The sequence below is a fragment of the Ranitomeya imitator genome, chromosome 10, assembly GCF_032444005.1.
Source record: "Ranitomeya imitator isolate aRanImi1 chromosome 10, aRanImi1.pri, whole genome shotgun sequence".
In the NCBI taxonomy this organism is placed as follows: Eukaryota; Metazoa; Chordata; class Amphibia; order Anura; family Dendrobatidae; genus Ranitomeya; species Ranitomeya imitator.
The window spans coordinates 72861941-72884889 of NC_091291.1; the positions used below are offsets into that span (position 1 = coordinate 72861941).

General features: G+C 47.9%; 1 protein-coding gene across 1 annotated transcript in view; it reads left to right on the forward strand.

The window, feature by feature from the left end:
- The window catches only part of TMEM25 (transmembrane protein 25), a 105583-nt gene that overhangs the window by 24620 nt on the left and 58014 nt on the right, over window positions 1-22949 (forward strand). The window contains exon 2 of the mRNA XM_069740718.1: window positions 2450-2533. Within this exon, the coding sequence (XP_069596819.1) occupies window positions 2485-2533 (49 nt within the window). The 5' untranslated portion in view covers window positions 2450-2484. The remainder of the gene's footprint in view (window positions 1-2449; window positions 2534-22949) is intronic.

Sequence of the window (22949 nt, forward strand, 5' to 3'; positions counted from 1 at the left end):
ATATATATATATATATATATATATATATATATATATATATATATATATATATATATATATATATATATATATATATATATATATATAATCAGTATCACAATCATAAATATAGTGATATTAGCTCACCCGGGTGTCTTTTGAGTAAAAAGAAAGTGGAGACCACTTAGACCAAAAACCAAAACCAATCACCAAACCAAAGGATGCACCAGGAAGACCAGACTGGATCAAGATATATTCTTTTATTATCAAGCAGCGATACAATATATAAAAAACTACCGTTAAAAAATATACGATAAAAATACAAAACAATCATACAAAAAAGTGTGCAGCACGGGACGGCATATAAAAATAAATATACGGATACCCAACCGCATAATAATAATAATTATTTATATATCCGTGCAAGGTAAGTATTACCCACAATCGGGGTATATTAGTTCCCTGAAAAATTGAGTGACACAATGTGGAAACAATAATAAAAAATAATAAAAACTCCAAAATTGATGTGCAATATATGCAAAAAAGTGCTGAAGTGCAAATAAATTCAAAGAACACAATTGCTTTAACCATCAGGGTTATTTCCAGACCCTGCACAGTGCTGATAGACAAAGTGCTAAGTGCTGAACTATAACAGATTTCAGGGAAAAATAGTGGATAGTAGTGGATATTACCTTAGGGCACCGTGCCGTCCTGAGTACACGCGCACACACCCGACGCGCGTTTCGGAACTAAATTCCTTCGTCAGAATGATAAGCCCCTGATGCCGGTGGCCGCTGCGTATATACGAAAAAATAGGTGACAGATTCCCTTTAAAGGAAGCTTGTAGGATCCCCCGTGGCCTCCACTCCAGCAGCATTCAGCCATGTGTGATTACTCTCCCCCTAACCAGCCCTGTATAACATCATTCAGATAAGTAAGCTTTAAAAAACGCTTTATAACCTTCGCTTTCCCTATGCTAATCAGGGCTTTGACTAGTTGATAGGGCGTTAGTTCCCCAGAGTAGACCGCCCTCTTTCCATATTATCAGGCTCCTGTGGGTGTGATAATATAATTTGTACAAGCGACTTCATCGCTGCTCATGTAAATCATTCCGGCAGCGTCTCTGAGCCGGGTGTACTCGTCCCAGCTTCAAAGGCGCGCACTGCGGAAGTTATCTTCTAAACTTCCGGACATGCACAGTGCATCTGTGAAGCTGGGAAGCGTACACCTGGCTTCAGAAACACAGTGACGCTGCCAGAATAACTACTCTGGGGAACTAACGCCCCATTGACTAGTCAAAGCCCTCATTAGCATAGGGAAAGCGAAGGTTATAAAGGATTTTTTACAGCATTTATTTATATGAATGATGTTATACAGGGCTGGTTAGGAAGAGATTAATCACACATGCCTGAGTGCTGCTGAAGTGGAGGCCACAGGGGATCTGACAGGTTCACTTTAATTAAATGTCTCAACACCCTTGTGCTGTAGTGTGCACCGCTGCCCTGCCTACCAACTCCCCTGCACCGCTCCCCTCCCTACCAACTCCCCTGCACCTCTCCCCTGCCTACCGACTCCCCTACACCAATCCCCTGCCTATTCACTCCCCTGCATCGCTCCCCTGCCTACCCACTCCCCTACACCGATCCCCTGCCTACTGACTCCCCTGCACTGCTCCCCTGCCTACTGACTCCCCTGCACCGTTCCCCTGCTTACCGACTCCCCTGCACCGCTCCCCTGCCTACCCACTCCCCTACACCAATCCCCTGCCTATCCACTCCCCTGCACCGCTCCCCTGCTTGCCAACTCCACTTCACCGCTCCCCTGCCTACCCACTCCCCTACACCGATCCCCTGCCTACCAACTCCCCTGCATCGCTCCCCTGCCTACCGATTTCCCTGCACCTCTCCCCTGCCTACCGACTCCCCTACACCAATCCCCTGCCTATCCACTCCCCTGCACTGCTCCCCTGCCTACCCACTCCCCTACACCGATCCCCTGCCTACCAACTCCCCTGCACCGCTCCCCTGCCTACTGACTCCCCTGCACTGTTCCCCTGCCTACCGACTCCCCTGCATACCCACTCCCCTACACCTCAGCCCTGCCTACCGACTCCCCTACACCAATCCCCTGCCTACCAACTCCCCTGTACTGCTCCCCTCCCTACCGATTTCCCTGCCTTTATTACATTAAATAGATAGGCATTTAGTTTTGGACAACCCCTTTAATCATTATCGCTGTAGCATATTATAGCATGTTATAGTTAGAGAGGGGAACAGTGGATTTATTTTCTAATATTTAGGTATGGACAGGATCTGAAGAAGGTAGGTAACTGCTCATCTTCTCACTCCTTTTATTAAAAACCGACCCACCCCCACCCTATGTGTGACAGAGAGTATGTACGCTCTATGACTAGGAGGAGTGATAAGATGCACTAGCGTTTGTTTCTCATTTAATATTTTTCTTTTTACAGGAATGAAGGATCCTTGATTAATCTGTTTTTGCAAAATGTTGTTAAGCATTTCTCTTTTGCTGACCCAGCAATTCTCCCTGAGAGGTACGTGGTGATGGACCAACAAACTATACAGTGCTTATGTAAGTTTTCTAGCAAGTAAACTCTAGCAAGGTATACGTCAGGATGACATAACTGTGTGGGTCTGCCCCATAGAACCTGTAAGCTGTACCTGGTGGTCCTACAGTTACGCCCCATTCACCTGCTCTGCAAAACCAGGCACAGCCAAGTACTATAGGGTATGTGCACACGTTGCGGATTTGCCTGTGGAATTTTCTGTGCGGATTCTGCATCTCTTGGCAGAAAACGCAGGTCAAAATCTAAGCCTTTTTTGCGGATTTTGTGCTTTTTTGTTGCGGATTTACTGCAGTTTCTCTGCGGATTTCATGCGTTTTTACCCCTGCGGATTTCTATCATGGAATGGGTGCAGAAATGCTTCAGATCTGCACAAAGAATTGACACGGTCCTTCTTCTAATCCGCTGTTTTTTCCGCACTGAATTTTCCACACCATTAGCACAGCATTTTTTTTCTCCATTGATTTACATTGTACTGTAAATCATCTGTGGATCTGCAGCGTTTCTGCGCGGAAAAAAATGCTGCGGATCCGTAGGATATCTGCAATGTGTGCACATACCCTATGTGTTTACTATGTACAATGGGTGAAATAAGTGTTGAATAAGTCACCAATTTTCTACTTAAATATATTTCTAAAGATGCTATTGACATGAAATTCTCACCAGATGTTGATAACAAGCCATCCAATCAACAAAGGTAAAGAAATCAAACCGTAGATATCCATAAACTAGATGGTGGCCCGATTCTAACGCATCGGTATTCTAGAATATGTATGTATATAGCAGCCACATAGGATATAGCACAGGCTACGTACCAAACAGTATATAACACAGCCCACGCAGTATATAACACTGCCCACGTAGTATATAGCAGCCACGCAGTATATAACACTGCCCACATAGTATATAGCACAGCTCACGCAGTATCTAGCACAGCCCACGCAGTATATAGCACAGCCCACGCAGTATATAGCACAGGCCACGCAGTATATAACACAGGCCACGCAGTATATAACACAGGCCACGTAGTATATAACACTGGCCATGTAGTATATAGCAGCCACGCAGTATATAACACAGGCCACGTATTATATAGCAGTGTGGGCACCATATCCCTGCTAAAAAAAATAATTTAAATAAAAATAGTTATATCAGCAAAAAAAGGGAGCAGAAAAAAGAAAGGAGAGCAGCACAGCTTAGAGTCCAGAGATTATAGATAACTGTGAAACACACAGGATACACAGCAGTCCGAGGAATGAATGGAGGTGCTTGCGTGGAAAACAGTCTGAATAATCACAAATAAGAAGAAAAACCGCAACAGCACTCACCAATTCTGCAGTTCAAGTGTCCTTTATTGAAACACCATGCAATACATCTTCACGGCACAGGGGAGTGAAAAAAGGCAGGAGTGCGACAAAGGAGTCTCGTTTTTTCTTCTTATTTGTGAAAAATAGTTATATGCTCACCCTCCGGTGTCCAGCGAAGCTGTGTCAATGCGCGCGGCTGCCGCCAGCTTCCGTTCCCAGGATGCATTGCGAAATTACCCAGATGACTTAGCAGTCTCGCGAGACCGCTAAGTCTTCTGGGTAATTTCGCAATGCATCTCTGGGAACAGAAGCTGGCGGCAGCCGCGCTCGCCTCGGCGGACGATGGAAGGTGAGAATAGCAGGTTTTTTGTTTTTTCATTATTTTTAACATTAGCTCTTTTTACTATTGATGCTGCATAGGCAGCATCAATAGTAAAAAGGTGGTCACACAGGGTTAATAGCAGCGTTAACGGAGTGCATAACACGGTCTGTTAACGCTGTCATTAACCCTGTATGAGCGCTGACTGGAGGGGAGTATGGAGAGGACGCCGGGCACTGACTGGACGGGAGTAGGGAGGGACTACCGTAATTCTCGGCCGGACTGTGGCCGTCGCTGATTGGTCACGGCAGCCAGGACAGGCAGCTGGCGAGACCAATCAGCGACGCGGGATTTCCGTGACGGAAGTTGCAGACAGACTGACGGAAGTACCCCTTAGACAATTATATATATAGATTAAGTTATGTGTAATAATGAGAAATGACAAGGGGAAAAAGTATTGAACATGCACGGAAATTTATTTAACACTTCGTTCAAAAGTCTTTGTTAGGGATAGCAGCTTCAAGACACCTCCTATATGGAAAAACTAGTCACAGGCGTTGCTCAGGTGTAATTTTTGCTCATTCTTCCACACCAGCACTCTTCAAATCCCGAAGCTTCCGTGGACTTCGTGCATGAACTCTGAGCTTTTGTTCCTTCCAGAGGTGGAATTCAGGGGATTCGCTTGTTACAATAGCAGGCAGTTCCTTGAACCAGCAAGAAGCGGCGCCCCAATCCGGTTCCCTGGCCCACAGTTTTCAACTGAATGCGTGTCCGAGTACACACATTCAGTTGAAATATATTGCGGTACAGAAAGCCACCAGCTTCCTACACCGCAATGGTGAATATCCGCCAGCCAATCAGAGGCCGGCAGCTGATGCCAGAAATCATGTTGCTCCCGTATGACATCACTGCCATGTGCCTGCCCATACACGCAAATATGAAGCAGGAGGAGGATGCCACTGGACCATGGCCAGTGAAAAGCTGCAATAATATGGGTGACGGAGACATTATGGATGTGGGGCCAGGAGGATGGACACGTGATGAATGTGGGCCACTCTGTGTATCGCACTTATTAAATAATAAAAAAGGGGACCCACTTAAATTTCCTAACCAGTTGAGGGAAAATAGACAGGTGTGGGCTGGTGTTAATATTCTGGGAAGTGGCCAATAGCCCTAAAGGTTCCCAGCCTATTAACAGCTCAGCTTAGCTTTTACTGGTTAGTAAAAAGGGGACCCACAATAATAAAGACTTGAGTTCTCCCATCATTTACTAACCAGCAAAGTTTGATCGGACAGCTGAGGGCAGATGTTAATAGGCTGGAAAGGGACATGGATATTGGCCCCCTCCCAGACTAAGAATACCAGTGTCCGGCCTCCCCAGAAATGGCGCATCCATTAGATGCGCCAATTCTGGCACTTAGCCTCTGGTCGTCCCACTTGCCCTGGTGCGTTGGCAAGTGGGGTAATCGTTTTGAGGTTGATGTCAGCTGTTTTATGCCTAATTACATCAATCCCGGGGGTTAGTAATGGAGAGGTGTCTGAGACACCCCATTACTAGCCCTGTAGTCTAAATAATAAAGACTCAGAAAAGTCCTTCAAGTAATCCTCACCTGTCCGCTGTCAATCCATAATGATGAGGTCCCACGGCAATTCCCAACTCTGCGACATCAGGAATGTGACCGCTCACCACGCCAGCCAGAACACACTGAGCTTAGCATGAGAACATGGCTGCAGTGACTAGCTGTGACGTAATTAAGGCTACCGCAGGTCACAGTCAGCGGTTCTCACGGTAACCTCTGTGTGAGCCGGCCTATGAACTGCAGTAACCTTACTGACATCACCGCTTGTAGTAAGGTTAAAGCAGTTCACAGGCTAAATAGCAAAAGATCAAACATACTAGACCAGGGTGTATACAAAAATAAAGCGGATCCATTGCAAAAGTCATTATTGGGGTCCTCCTCTCCCCCACAAAAATATATATTCAGCAGAGTATGTGTGGTCACATGGAGAGGGACATGTATTGCATTTACACATAATTTTTGCCCCTATTGCAGCGCCTTAGTGTAATTAAGCTGTACAATACCCCTTTCATGACTGTCCCCCATAGTGTATGATGGTGCTACAGTGCCCCCAGCACAACATGATGCCCCCACACCTTCCCCTGCACACTCAGCATGATGCTGCAACATCAGCCCTTCCTCCCCATACTACAAGGTGCCACAGCCCTGATAAAATAAAAATAGAAGTACTTTTCATAATATAAGTATTGTTCAAAATAGCAGTTGAGCGCAGTATGTGAAATCTCTGATTGTAGTACCATTGTACATTTCTTTAGAGTCTTCTTCATTGTCCACTCTCACCTCTTCTTCCCAGATACTGCCAATAGCTCAGCAGCTCATCTAGCAGTCTCAGATGCTGCTAAGCTGTGATAGGCAGCATCTGGGAGAGAGGTGTGAAAGTGCACAACCACGGAGTAGACTCTGTAGAAATGTCCAGTTGGACTGCAAGTAAAGATTTCACATACTGCACTCCAAAAACATCAAATGTACTGTATATATTGCCACAATTGAGTGATCTAGCGCATTACTGAAAAGGGCTGCAGAATCAGAGGAGCTCTGCGATTTTTACAATGTATTGTTAACACAATTTTGTTTGAGCAAATGACAAGTCCTCTTTGCGCTGTACCAGAAATAGAGACTTCAGGGACTGGAGAAGCTTTTCTGTCATACAAAATGCCAGAATTTTTGATGGGGGCATGGTCCCATCCAGTCCCAGCTCCACCATTCCGGCGAAGCTGATTAGAACTGGCGTCAATATGTTAAGTCACAACATTTTTGTGCAAATCCACCCTGCACATATATTTTGTAAATTTTCAAAGCTTTTACTCCACTTTTGTGGGGTAAAAGCTTTGAAGTATTGACCCCAATGTCATAAATACAGGAACATGATGGAAGGAGGCCAAAGGTACCTAAACTCTTCATGAGAGGCTGATAGTAAAAATTTTGCTGCCATTATTGGGCGCTCACAGCATATCTCTTAGGCTATATTCACACTTAGCGGTTTTTACCGCGGAACCGCCGCGATTTTGATGCTGCGGGTCCGCAGCAGTTTCCATAGCGTTTACAGTAACATGTAAACCCTATGGAAACCGCAAACCGCTGTGCACATGCTGCGGGAAAAACCGCGCGGGAACGCAGCGGTTTACAACCCGCAGCATGTCACTTCTTTGTGCAGAATCGCTGCGATTCTGCACCCATAGGAATACATTGAACCGCTTACTTCCCGCATGGGGCTGTGCCCACGTTGCGGGAAGTAAGCGGATAATGTGCGGGTGGTACCCGGGGTGGAGGAGAGGAGACTCTCCTCCAGGCCCTGGGAACCATATTTGGGGTTAAAAAATAAAAAATCTGGTTATACTCACCCTCTGATGTCCGGAGCTCCTGGGCGCTGCACGCGGCCGTCCGGTCAGAGTTGCTGTGCGACCAGGACCTGCAGTGACGTCGCGGTCACATGACCGTGACGTCACGAAGGGTCCTTCTCCCACAGCATCTTTGGAACCGGACCGCCGGGTGCAGCGCCCAGGAGATCCGGACATCAGAGGGTGAGTATAATCAATTTTTATTATTTTTAACATTACTATTGATGCTGCATATTGCTGCATATGCAGCATCAATAGTATAGGCGGAAACCCGCAGCGGAAAACGCGGAACAAACCGCGATAAATCTGCAGGGAGAACCGCAGTTGTTTTGCCCTGCAGATTTATCAAATCCGCTGCGGGAGAACCCGCAGGGACCCGACGCAAGGTGTGAACATAGCCTTAGAGTTGGGGAAGCCCTCAGATAACCCCTACAGCATCCCAAACAACCAGCCATTTTATTTGTCAATCTGAGTTATCAATAATTCTGAAAATCCCGATCAGTACAGGAGTAGGCAGCGATGTGCTCGGAAATCCAATTAATTCCCATATTTTTCCCAGAAACCTATTGACGAAATAAAAGTACAAGACTAAGTAAAAGTAGTAATGAGGAAACTTGTTCCTGTTCATAGAACTTCTTAGAAGGCCATGGATGAGATGATATCGATGGGGAAACTAATCGTACAGTCAACAGCTAACAGGGCAGACACAATAGAGAACAAGATATTCTAATCCTCCCCTGGGCCCGCGGCAGGATCAATATCTACTAGCAGTAATGTTACTGTGAGGACTCACATACCAGGCTGCAACTCATCCCTGATCCAATTATATGATCCATTACGCGATAAATCTCTAAAATGTCATACACATCATCATCCTGCTACTACTGATCTCATCTATTGATTTACGGCCCAAGGGTAACTGGGGATGCGCTGCTGCCAGGAAAACTTTCCTACATCAGCTATGTCCATGGTGCTATAAAGTAAGTATGGATCCTGTCTATACAGACACACAACGCTCGCTGCTGCCTCCAGCATGACGCATGGTATGCTGTATATTTAGCCTTGTGGGTTGGGGGGAGATGTTGGATGTTTGATTGGTGTCTGGGGGTAAGAATTTTAACAAGGTGTCAAATGAGAAAAATCTGACATAATGAATTGATGTCTATTGGGATAAAGCATCAATTATATAAAAATGGGAAATGCCTTTATATTTTAGAACACATTTATTAGCACCTCTAAAAGCAAGATTTTTTATTTTTTGTTTTGCAAATACGGCATTGTGACTGATGGCTTATCAGTCACAATGAACAATATTTTATATGTTCAGATACTTTTGATGATTCCTACCACCTTTGTAACAATTTTTTTCTTATACATTAATGCTTAACTTCATAAATTAGATTAACTAAAAGAAGAAGTTAATTATTGGAAATATGGTGAAAATATTATACTGTAGCCACCAATAAATCTATTTTAATATAAATATAATGTACAGAATTTGAAAAAAGGGACTTTTGGAGGTGGCTCTGAATATGTTGAATTTTGGATCAGGCTTCTTTCACTCACTTTCCATTTCTGATTGTACAGTTTAGTCTCAGCGCTGTATTATGGGTACATGATGGAGCCATTTATTTACAGCAGGGGTGGGCAATTAATTTTCCCGAGGGGCCACATGAGAGACCGTGACCATTGTGGAGGGCCGAACTGATAGGCCGAAATTAATTCTGCTCAATATTAATATCGATATATTACAATTATTATATTATTGATCATCTTACTAATATTAATTGTATAACATAATACTGAGCAGAATTAAGTATGCTGATACCACTGTGAGGCAGTGACTGGTGTCATATGCGAGGGTCGCTATGTATCCCCCAGGATGTGCTTAGAAGCATATTAGATCCGCTGGAGTGCCCTGTGCTCACAGCAGGTTGTCTGTGAGACACAGGGAAGAATAAAAGTGAGTGTGAACTGGGTCAAGTTATTTGACCCAGAAATTATTCAGGAAAACCCGGTATGGGCTTTTATTTTTTAAACGGATTGCAGGAAGGTAGTGGGGCCGGTCCGTTTCCTCCAGCCCAGATCTTATAGGGGCCCATGGCCATAGAATCTGGAGGAAAGAAAAAAAAACCCTGCAAGAGAGTTTGGGTGTGTCAGTATTGGTCTGGGAGTCAGACCTAGCAGGAGGCTTATGAGGAGCTCTTTCCGTGTGGAGCAACACGGGCCAGGCAGAGCGTAAAAAGCCTGACACCCCAGCGTACACATTGGGGTAATACGTTCACGGCAACGGATTGTGGACTGTCTTTGTTTTTGCCGGCTGCATACCAAAGGACTTGTTTGCTTATGTTTTCGGTTTGTGAGTATGCTATAAAATAAACAAGACTTTATTTTGAACTTTATATGGGTCACTGCCTTCTCACTGCACAGCAAGGACATCGATGCATCACATTTGGTGGAGAATGCGGGCAGTGTGAATTAAGGCATACCCCAACACCATTTGCATGTCTGTTATTAAGCCTGCTACATTACAATTCAGGCCTACAGACAAAATGGAGGAGATCCTAAGGCAGCTGGTCCTCACACAGCAACAACAGCAACAAACTAATAACCTGTTGCTGCAGCAAATTACAGCCCTGCGTGAGGCACCTCCAGCACTGACCCCGGAATGTCGCGATGCCCGAGACAAGGTCCGCTCCGCTTTGAGGAAATTGAGTCCAGAAGATGACGTGGAAGCTTTCCTCACCGTTTATGAGCGCACGGCAGAGCGGGAGAATCTGCCAGCAGCACAGTGGGCCGAAGTTGTGGCTCCGTTCTTGAGGGGTGATGCGCTAAAGGCCTACTTTGACCTCAGTCGGGAGGATGCCCAGGACTATTCCAAGCTAAAAGATGAGATCCTTGCCCGACTGGGGGTTAATACTTATGTGAGAGCTCAAGTCTGTTTTCTTGGACTTTTGTGGAAGCCCAGCCTGCCCGATCTCAGATTTTTGACTTACTGCAGCTTGTGAAATGGTGGCTGCAACCTGAGACTTTATCCACAAGTCAGATAGTGGAGAGGGTGGTGGTTGACCGACTGGTGAGGGCTCTCCCAGCAGCCATACAGCGTTGGGTGGGTCAAGGGGACCCGGGTACCCTAGACCAGGTTGTAGGTCTGATAGAGCGATATAAGGCCACCCAGGACTTTATACGGGACACTGCTCCGCTTCTGCTATCACGTAAGGCTCCGCCAGCTCAGGAGTCTGAGAAAAGTCCACGACCCTCCACTGGGACAAAACCGGACCGAGTCCGTGCTGAGGGGTTGTCTCGGAAAGAGAGTGACCACAGACCGGTGTCCCCTAAACTGGCCCCAAGGTTACCTCGTGCCACAGTCATTACGTGTTGGCGGTGCCAAGAACCTGGACATGTGGTTGCTAATTGCCCCCTAATAACAGAACCCATGGACTGCAGGTATACCTGCCGGGTGTCTATGTATGCCACTACAGACCCTGCTGGTACCGAACCTCAGCTGTGCAGAGTACTCGTTAACGGGTACCAGACGGATGCTCTCTTGGACTCTGGGAGCTTGGTGACCCTGGTACACGGGTCCCTGGTTGCTGGGGACAGTCCTAATGAACGAAAGGTGGGGGTAGTGTGCATATATGGGGACCTCCGAGAGTACCCGACTGCGGTGGTCACGTTCTCCACTCCATGTGGAGAGATAAAACATGTGGTGGGAGTGGTAAAGACTCTTCCGTATGGAACCGTGATGGGTAGAGACTTGCCCTTGTTCTGGTCCCTCTGGGAGACCAGAGTTAACCCTCTCAGGGTAAAAAGCATTCCGGGTGCAGAACCCGAAGATCCCGAGTCAGGGACACCTGCCGTAGGGGTCGCCACGATAGGGACAGTGTGTAATCCCGATAGGTTTCCCCTAGAGGTGTTGGCAGGAGAAGTGGAAGAGAATCCACCAATTTCTGAGCTGGAGGTGTCACCTGGTAAGTTTGGGACTGCCCAGCTCCAGGATCCCACTCTGACCCGGGCAAGGGATAGAGTAATCGAGGTGAATGGGGTGGCACAACAACCTGGTGCAGAAAAGGAGTTTCCCCGGATGATGATCAACCAGGAGTTACTGTACAGGGTTGATAAAATCTGGGATGAGGTGGTGGAATAACTGGTAGTGCCCCAACCATATCGTCGGACAGTGTTCGACATGGCTCACACTCACATGTTGGGGGGGCACTTGGGGGCCAAAAAGACATTAGAGCGCATATTACAAAGGTTTTTTTTGGCCTGGTATCTACGCTGAGGTTACAAAGTACTGTGACACATGTCTTGAGTGTCAACTAACCTCACCCACCACGAACTACCGGAGTCCATTAGTGCCTCTGCCCATCATAGAAGTACCTTTTGAGCGGATAGCGATGGATCTGGTAGGACCAATAGTAAAATCCACCCGGGGCCACCAGCCCATATTAGTAGTCGTAGACTACGCCACCCGACACCCAGAGGCGATACCGCTACGGCACACTTCGGCTAAATTAATAGCCCGTGACCTGTTTGCCATGTTTTGTCGCCTTGGGCTACCCAAGGAGATTCTTACGGATCAGGGAACTCCTTTTATGTTTAAAGTGACTAAGGAGCTATGTAAATTGACCAAATTAAACAATTACGTACGTCAGTGTACCATCCACAAACCGACGGGTTGGTTGAGAGGTTTAATAAAACCCTCAAGGCCATGCTCAAAAAGGTGGTCGCCAAGGATGGGAAGAATTGGGATATGTTATTGCCATATTTAATGTTCGCCATACGCGAGGTACCGCAGGCGTCCACGGGATTCTCCCCATTTGAGTTATTGTATGGCAGGCACCCGAGGGGACTTCTGGATGTAGCCAAAGAGACGTGGGAACAGGAGCCCACTCCACATAAGAGTGTCATCGAGTATGTGGCAAGTATGCAGGATCGGATTGCAGTGGTGCGACCCATAGTAAAGGAGCATCTGTTGGATGCCCAGGCCGCCCAGAGCCGTACATATAATAAAAGGGCCACAGTCGGGACCTTTAAAGAAGGAGACCGGGTGTTGGTACTAGTACCCACCCCAGAGAATAAACTCATGGCCAAGTGGCAAGGGCCTTATGAGATACGGGGGAAGGTGGGGAAAGTGAATTACAAAGTGTACCAACCCGGGAAAAGAAAACCCGAGCAGCTGTACCATGTAAACCTGCTAAAGGCCTGGAAGGACCGAGAATGTTTGGTCACAGAGGCAACTACGGTCATACCATCGGAGGTCCCTCTGGCACTGGCCAAGGACACAGCCGGCTATGAGGTAAAAGTCAATGATGCCCTCACAAAACAGCAGCGGCGGGAGGCTCGAGCTTTGGTACAGCAGAATATGGATGTGTTCTCAGAGCTGCCGGGGCGAACCTCGGTGATTCAGCATGACATAGTCACTGAGCCCCAGGTAAAAGTGCGTATGAAACCGTACCGAGTGCCAGAAGCCCGAAGGCAAGCCATCGCGGCCGAGGTAAAGCAAATGCTTCAGTTGGGAGTCATTGAGGAGTCCCGCAGTGAGTGGGCTAGCCCCATTGTTCTAATACCAAAACCAGATGGGTCATTACGCTTCTGTAATGACTTTAGGAAGTTAACCCCTTCATGACCCAGCCTATTTTGACCTTAAAGACCTTGCCGTTTTTTGCAATTCTGACCAGTGTCCCTTTATGAGGTAATAACTCAGGAACGCTTCAACGGATCCTAGCGGTTCTGAGATTGTTTTTTCGTGACATATTGGGCTTCATGTTAGTGGTAAATTTAGGTCAATAAATTCTGCGTTTATTTGTGATAAAAACGGAAATTTGGCGAAAATTTTGAAAATTTCGCAATTTTCACATTTTGAATTTTTATTCTGTTAAACCAGAGAGATATGTGACACAAAATAGTTAATAAATAACATTTCCCACATGTTTACTTTACATCAGCACAATTTTGGAAACAAAATTTTTTTTTGTTAGGAAGTTATAAGGGTTAAAATTTGACAAGCGATTTCTCATTTTTACAACGAAATTTACAAAACCATTTTTTTTAGGGACCACCTCACATTTGAAGTCAGTTTGAGGGGTCTATATGGCTGAAAATACCCAAAAGTGACACCATTCTAAAAACTGCACCCCTCAAGGTACTCAAAACCACATTCAAGAAGTTTATTAACCCTTCAGGTGCTTCACAGCAGCAGAAGCAACATGGAAGGAAAAAATGAACATTTAACTTTTTAGTCACAAAAATTATCTTTTAGCAACAATTTTTTTATTTTCCCAATGGTAAAAGGAGAAACTGAACCACGAAAGTTGTTGTCCAATTTGTCCTGAGTACGCTGATACCTCATATGTGGGGGTAAACCACTGTTTGGGCGCACGGCAGGGTTTGGAAGGGAAGGAGCGCCATTTGACTTTTTGAATCAAAAATTGGCTCCACTCTTTAGCGGACACCATGTCACGTTTGGAGAGCCCCCGTGTGCCTAAAAATTGGCGCTCCCCCACAAGTGACCCCATTTTGGAAACTAGACCCCCCAAGGAACTTATCTAGATGCATACTGAGCACTTTAAACCCCCAGGTGCTTCACAGAAGTTTATAACGCAGAGCCATGAAAATAAAAAATAATTTTTCTTTCCTCAAAAATGATTTTTTAGCCTGGAATTTCCTAATTTGCCAAGGATTGATCTGTAAAAATGAAAAAGTACTTTTTTTTCACAAAAAAATTATTTTCGCCTCAATTTTTTCATTTTCACATGGGCAGTAGGATAAAATGGATCATAAAATTTGTTGGGCAATTTCTCCCGAGTACGCCGATACCTCATATGTGGGGGTAAACCACTGTTTGGGCACACGGCAGGGCTCGGAAGGGAAGGCGCGCCATTTGACTTTTTGAATGGAAAATTAGCTCCAATTGTTAGCGGACACCATGTCGCGTTTGGAGAGCCCCTGTGTGCCTATGCATTGGAGCTCCCCCACAAGTGACCCCATTTTGGAAACTAGACCCCCCAAGGAACTTATCTAGATGCATACTGAGCACTTTAAACCCCCAGGTGCTTCACAGAAGTTTATAACGCAGAGCCATGAAAATAAAAAATAATTTTTCTTTCCTCAAAAATGATTTTTTAGCCTGGAATTTCCTAATTTGCCAAGGATAATAGGAGAAATTGGACCCCAAATATTGTTGTCCAGTTTGTCCTGAGTACGCTGATACCCCATATGTGGGGGTAAACCACTGTTTGGACACATGCCGGGGCTCGGAATTGAAGTAGTGACGTTTTGAAATGCAGACTTTGATGGAATGCTCTGCGGGCGTCACGTTGCGTTTGCAGAGCCCCTGATGTGCCTAAACAGTAGAAACCCCCCACAAGTGACCCCATTTTGGAAACTAGACCCCGAAAGGAACTTATCTAGATGTGTGCTTCATAGAAGTTTATAATGCAGAGCCGTGAAAATAATAAATACGTTTTCTTTCCTCAAAAATAATTATTTAGCCCAGAATTTTTTATTTTCCCAAGGGTTACAGGAGAAATTGGACCCCAAAAGTTGTTGTCCAGTTTCTCCTGAGTACGCTGATACCCCATGTGTGGGGGTAAACCACTGTTTGGGCACACGTCGGGGCTCAGAAGGGAAGTAGTGACTTTTGAAATGCAGACTTTGATGGAATGGTCTGCGGGCGTCACATTGCGTTTGCAGAGCCCCTGGTGTGCCTAAACAGTAGAAACCCCCCACAAGTGACCCCATTTTAGAAACTAGACCCCCCAAGGAACTTATCTAGATATGTGGTGAGCACTTTGAACCCCCAAGTGCTTCACAGACGTTTACAACGCAGAGCCGTGAAAATAAAAAATCATTTTTCTTTCCTCAAAAATGATGTTTTAGCAAGCATTTCTTTATTTTCACAAGGGTAACAGGAGAAATTGGACCCCAGTAATTGTTGCACAGTTTGTCCTGAGTATGCTGGTACCCCATATGTGGGGGTAAACCACTGTTTGGGTGCACGTAGGGGCTCGGAAGTGAGGGAGCACCATTTGACTTTTTGAATACAAGATTGGCTGGAATCAATGGTGGCGCCATGTTGCGTTTGGAGACCCCCTGATGTGCCTAAACAGTGGAAACCCCTCAATTCTAACTCCAACACTAACCCCAACACACCCCTAACCCTTATCCCAACTGTAGCCGTAACCCTAATCACAACCCTAACCCCAACACACCCGTAACCCCAACACACCCCTAACCCTAACCACAACCCTAATTCCAACCCAACCCTAGCCCTAAGGCTATGTGCCAACGTTGCGGATTCGTATGAGATTTTTCAGCACCATTTTTGAAAAATCCGCGGGTAAAAGGCACTGCGTTTTACCTGCGGATTTACCGTGGATTTCTAGTGTTTTTTGTGCGGATTTCACCTGCGGATTCCTATTGAGGAACAGGTGTAAAACGCTGCGGAATCCGCACAAAGAATTGACATGCTGCGGAAAATACAACGCAGCGTTCCCGCGCGGTATTTTCCGCACCATGGGCACAGCGGATTTGGCTTTCCATATGTTTACATGGTACTGTAAACCTGATGGAACACTGCTGCGAATCCGCAGCGGCCAATCCGTTGCGGATCCGCAGCCAAATCCGCACCGTGTGCACATAGCCTAATTCTAAAGGTATGTGCACACGCTGCGGAAAACGCTGCGGATCCGCAGCAGTTTCCCATGAGTTTACAGTTCAATGCAAACCTATGGAAAACAAAAATCGCTGTACACATGCTGCAGAAAAGCTGCACGGAAACGCAGCGGTTTACATTCCGCAGCATGTCACTTCTTTCTGCGGATTCCGCAGCGGTTTTACAACTGCTCAAATAGAAAATCGCTGTTGTAAAACCGCATTGAAATGCGCAGAAAAAACATGGTAAATCCGCCATAAATCCGCAGCGGTTTAGCACTGCGGATTTATCAAATCCGCAGCGGAAAAATCCGCAGAGGACCAGAATACGTGTGCACATACCGAAACCCTAACCCTACCCCTAACCCTAACCCTAGTTCTTACCCCAACCTTAGTGAAAAAAAAAAAAATTATTTTTTTTATTGTCCCTACCTATGGGGGTGACAAAAGGGGGGGGGGGTCATTTACTTTTTTATTTTATTTTGATCACTGAGATAGGTTATATCTCAGTGATCAAAATTCACTCTGGAACGAATCTGCCGGTTGGCAGATTCGGCGGGCGCACTGCACATGCGCCCGCCATTTTGGAAGATGGCGGCGCCCAGGAAAGAAGACGGACGGTCCCCGGGAGGCCAGGTAAGTATAAGGGGGGGGAGATCAGAGCACGGGGGGGGGGGGCGTCGGAGCACGGGGGGGTGGATCGGAACACGGGGGGGGGGGGGGTGGATTGGAGCACGGAGTGGGGGATCGCTGTGCGGGCGGGTGGATCGGAGCACGGGGGGGGAATCGCTGTGCGGGGGGGTTTGATTGGAGCACGGGGGGTGTGATTGGAGCACGGGGGGAGCGGGCAGGAGAACGGGGGAGCGGAGCACAGGACCGAGGGGAGCAGACCACAGATCGGAGGGCTGGGGGGGGCGATCGGAGGGGTGGGGTGGGTGCACATTAGTGTGTCCAGCCATGGCCGATGATATTGCAGCATCGGCCATGGCTGGATTGTAATATTTCACCATTTTTTTAGGTGAAATATTACAAATCGCTCTGATTGGCATTTTCACTTTCAACAGCCAATCAGAGCGATCGTAGCCACGAGGGGGTGAAGCCACCCCCCCTGGGCTAAACTACCACTCCCCCTGTCCCTGCAGATCGGGTGAAATGGGAGTTAACCCTTTCACCCGATCTGCAGGGACGCGATCTTTCCATGACGCATATGCTGCGTCATGGGTCGGAATGGCACCGACTTTCATGACGCAGCGTATGCGTCAAAGGTCGGGAAGGGGTTAAATGAAGTGTCAAAATTTGACCTATATCCCATGCCACGGGTGGACGAGCTAGTTGAGAGACTGGGGAAGGCCCAGTACTTCACCACGCTGGATCTCACAAAAGGTTACTGGCAGGTTCCATTAACAGAGTCAGCGAAGGAAAAGACTGCTTTTATAACCCCAGAGGGTCTCTATCAATACGTTGTCTTACCTTTTGGCTTACATGGGGCTCCGGCCACATTCCAGAGGCTGATGAACATTGTGTTAGCACCACATAGAGATTACGCGTCGACCTATTTGGATGATCCTTATATATACTGCATGAGCCCCACACAGCCTCCCTATATACTGCATGAGTCCCACACAGCTTCACTACATACTGCATGAGCCCCACACAGCCTCTGTATATACTGCATGAGCCCCACACAGCCTCCCTATATACTGCATGAGCCCCACACAGCCTCCCTATACACTGCATGAGCCCCACACAGCCTCCCTATATACTGCATGAGTCCCACACAGCTTCACTACATACTGCATGAGCCCCACACAGCCTCTGTATATACTGCATGAGCCCCACACAGCCTCCCTATACACTGCATGAGCCCCACACAGCCTCCCTATATACTGCATGATCCCCACACAGCCTCCCTATATACTGCATGAGTCCCACACAGCCTCTGTATATACTGCATGAGCCCCACACAGCCCCTGTATATACTGCATGAGCCCCACACAGCCTCCCTATATACTGCATGAGCCCCACACAGCCTCCCCATATACTGCATGAGCCCCACAAGCCTCCCCATATACTGCATGAGCCCCGCACAGCCTCCCTATATACTGCATGAGCCCCACACAGCCTCCCTATATACTGCATGAGCCCATCACAGCCTCACTATATATATACAGCATGAGCCCCACACAGCCTCCCCATATACTGCATGAGCCCCACACAGTTTCCCTATATATACAGCATGAGCCCCACAAGTCTCCCTATATACTGCATGAGCCCCACAAGTCTCCCCATATACTGCATGAGCCCCACACAGCCTCCCTATATACTGCATGAGCCCCACACAGCCTCCCTAAACACTGCATGAGCCCCACACAGCCTCCCTATATACTGCATGAGCCCCACACAGCCTCCCTATATACTGCATGAGCCCCACACAGCCTCCCCATATACTGCATGAGCCCCACACAGCCTCCCTATATTCTGCATGAGCCCCACACAGCCTCCTTATATATACTGCATGAGCCCCACACAGCCTCCCTATATTCTGCATGAGCCCCACACAGCCTCCCTATATATACAGCATGAGCCCCACACAGCCGCGGCGTGAAGACCAGAAGAGGACGTCATGGAATGAATATACGGTAGGAGGCGCCGGAGCGGACCTGAGACACCCATTTGACTGGATCAGCAGCGGGACCGCCCCTGGGTGAGTGTAATTTAACCTCTTTTTCTCCTCTTTCAGGTAATATCGGGGGCTTATCTACAGCATTACAGATGCTGTAGATAAGCCCCTGATGGCGGTGAGCTTACCTCACCATCGATTTTGGGGGTTACAGGTTCCCTTTAATACTGAAATAGCAACATCAAGTAGGCTAAGTGGTGGAGTTAGGGCTCATACCCAAACAGCAGGAATAAAATCGATATCCATTCTAATCGATATCTATAACCCTGTATGTAACTCCTTTCTCATGTACAGCACCATGGAATTAATGGTGCTATATAAATAAATAATAATAATAATAAAATCAGCCCTCTATTGTTCCTGAAAAGTTGGACGATTTTTCTCACCTAGCACCTAATATATAAAGGTGTGTGTGTGTGTGTGTGTGTTTGTGTGTATGTCCGGGATTGGCATCTGCACCGTCACAGCTGCAGCCACAAAATTTTGCACAATCACACGTCTGGACCCCGAGAGCGTCATAGGCTATGTTGTGAGGCGAAATTTTAACCCCGCGCTTTCCAATTCACCAAACAATTTTGCCCCTATCTACATAATGGGGAAAAAGTGAAAGGAAAAGTGTTGGAGGCAAATTGACAGCTGCCAGATGTGAAGAAGGGGGACTTAAAGAGTGAGAGCGATGGCACCAAAGAGTATATACCGTACAGTTGCTAAGGTGGGGTCCCGACATGGGATATTCACCACACACGAGGATGTGAACATACACACAAAATGCGCCACACACTACAACGTTCTTGAACACATATACCACCCTCATTACACATTTCACCACAAATACACCAAACTCGCCACATTAAAGTCGAAACACAAAAGTCACCGCTCAAAGCTCGCCACACGCAAAATTCGCCACATGCAAAACTAGGCTCACGCAAAACTCGCCACATGTCCAAAACTCACTTCATGGAAAACTCGCCACAAGCAAAACTTGCACACGCGGAAAAATTGCCACATGCACAAAAGTTGCAACACATGCAAAAGTTGCCTCACACAAAACTTGCACATACTCAAAACGCACCACACATAAAACTCGCCACGCGCAAAACTCGCCATGCGCAAAACTTGCTGCACACAACTTGCTACACTAACCTGTCACATGCAATTCGACACACAAAAAGTTGCTACACGCAATTGTCGCCACACAAAACTCATCTCACAAAAGTCGCTACATGCATGTCGCCACACGCAACTCCCCACACACAACTTGACACATGAAACTCGCCCTAAAACACACACAGGTCTGGTATTATCCTTCAAAAATAAAAATCTGATTAATAAGCAGACAACTAAGACAAACTACAAGAGCAACAAATGTACCATATAGGAAATACGGCAGCTGTCAGTCACATGACCTGTCTATTATGCGTATGTGTGAGCTAATATATACTGCCAGGGGGGAGGGCTTCCTGTTGGCTGGAGATTTATCAGGCTGCCAATTTTGCTTACAAATACTGAGGTAAAAATACTGAGCAAATAACGTGTGAACGAGGTCTAATACAGGAGGAGATGACATACAGATATATACTATATACAGGGGAGATGACACACAGGTATATACTATATACCGGAGGAGATGACACACAGGTATATACTATATACAGGAGGAGATGACACACATATCTATAATATAACGCTGGGAGCATCACTCTGTCCGAAGCCTTTATAGACTGCGCAGGCGCAAGCGCCGGCGCAGTCTGGGCCTCACAGAGTGACGCTCCCGGGAGATCGCGGTATGCGTTCACACTGAACGCACACCGCGATCTTCAACAGAGAAGCAGAACCGCCAGGAGGGTGAGTATCGGCCATATTCACCTGTCCTGCGTTCCACCGCTGAGCGCCGCCATCTTCCCGGTCTTCGGCCTGTGACCTTCAGTTCAGAGGGCGCGATGACGCGCTTAATGCGCACCGGCGCCGCCCTCTGACTGAACAGTCACAGCCAGGAGACCGGGAAGATGGCGGCGCGCAGCACTGGAACGGGACAGACAGGTGAGCATAGTAAGTGCTGGGGGGCCTGAGCTGGCGGCGATACCGGCACCTGACCCCCACAGTGCGCCGGTGTCCCCGCCTGCTCAGTCCCCCGGATGGGTGCAGCACATGACAGGATGGGGACGCAGGATGGTTGCAGCACATACCAGGATGGGGACGCAGGATGGGGATGCAGGATGGTTGCAGCACATACCAGGATGGGGACGCAGGATGGTTGCAGCACATACCAGGATGGGGACGCAGGATGGGTGCAGCACATACCAGGATGGGGACGCAGGATGGGTGCAGCACATGACAGGATGGGGACGCAGGATGGATGCAGCACATACCAGGATGGGGACGCAGGATGGGGACGCAGGATGGGTGCAGCACATACCAGGATGGGGACGCAGGATGGGCGCAGCACATGACAGGATGGGGACGCAGGATGGGTGCAGCACATGACAGGATGGGGACGCAGGATGGGTGCATCACATACCAGGATGGGGACGCAGGATGGGTGCAGCACATGACAGGATGGGGACGCAGGATGGGGACACAGGATGGTTGCAGCACATACCAGGATGGGCAAGCAGGATGGGGACGCAGGATGGTTGCAGCACATACCAGGATGGGGACGCAGGATGGGGACGCAGGATGGTTGCAGCACATACCAGGATGGGGACGCAGGATGGGTGCAGCACATACCAGGATGGGGACGCAGGATGGGTGCAGCACATGACAGGATGGGGACGCAGGATGGGTGCAGCACATGACAGGATGGGGACGCAGGATGGGTGCAGCACATACCAGGATGGGGACGCAGGATGGTTGCAGCACATGACAGGATGGGGACGCAGGATGGGTGCAGCACATACCAGGATGGGGACGCAGGATGGGTGCAGCACATGACAGGATGGGGACGCAGGATGGGTGCAGCACATACCAGGATGGGGGCGCAGGATGAGTGCAGCACATGACAGGATGGGGACGCAGGATGGGTGCAGCACATGACAGGATGGGGATGCAAGATGGGTGCAGCACATGACAGGATGGGGGCGCAGCACATGACAGGATGGGGACGCAGGATGGGTGCAGCACATACCAGGATGGGGACGCAGGATGGGGACGCAGGATGGTTGCAGCACATACCAGGATGGGGACGCAGGATGGGGACGCAGGATGGTTGCAGCACATACCAGGATGGGGACGCAGGATGGGGACGCAGGATGGTTGCAGCACATACCAGGATGGGGACGCAGGATGGGGACGCAGGATGGGTGCAGCACATACCAGGATGGGGACGCAGGATGGGTGCAGCACATGACAGGATGGGGACGCAGGATGGGTGCAGCACATACCAGGATGGGGACGCAGGATGGGGACGCAGGATGGGTGCAGCACATACCAGGATGGGGACGCAGGATGGGTGCAGCACATGAAAGGATGGGGACGCAGGATGGGTGCAGCACATACCAGGATGGGGACGCAGGATGGGTGCAGCACATGACAGGATGGGGGCGCAGGATGGGTGCATCACATGACAGGATGGGGGCGCAGGATGGGTGCAGCACATGACAGGATGGGGGCGCAGGATGGGTGCAGCACATGACAGGATGGGGGCGCAGGATGGGTGCAGCACATGACAGGATGGGGACGCAGGATGAAGCAGCACATACCAGGATGGAGACCATATACAAATATAAATGCTCGCCACCTGGGCGTAGAACGAGTTCAATAGCTAGTATACTATATACAGGAGGAGATGACATACAGGTATATACTATATACAGGAGGAGATGACACACAGGTACATACTATATACAGGGGAGATGACACACAGGTATATACTATATACAGGAGGAGATGACTTACTGGTATATACTATACAGTATACAGGAGGAGATGACATACAGGTATATACTATATACAGGAGGAGATGACACACAGGTATGTACTATATACAGGAGGAGATGACAGAGGTACAT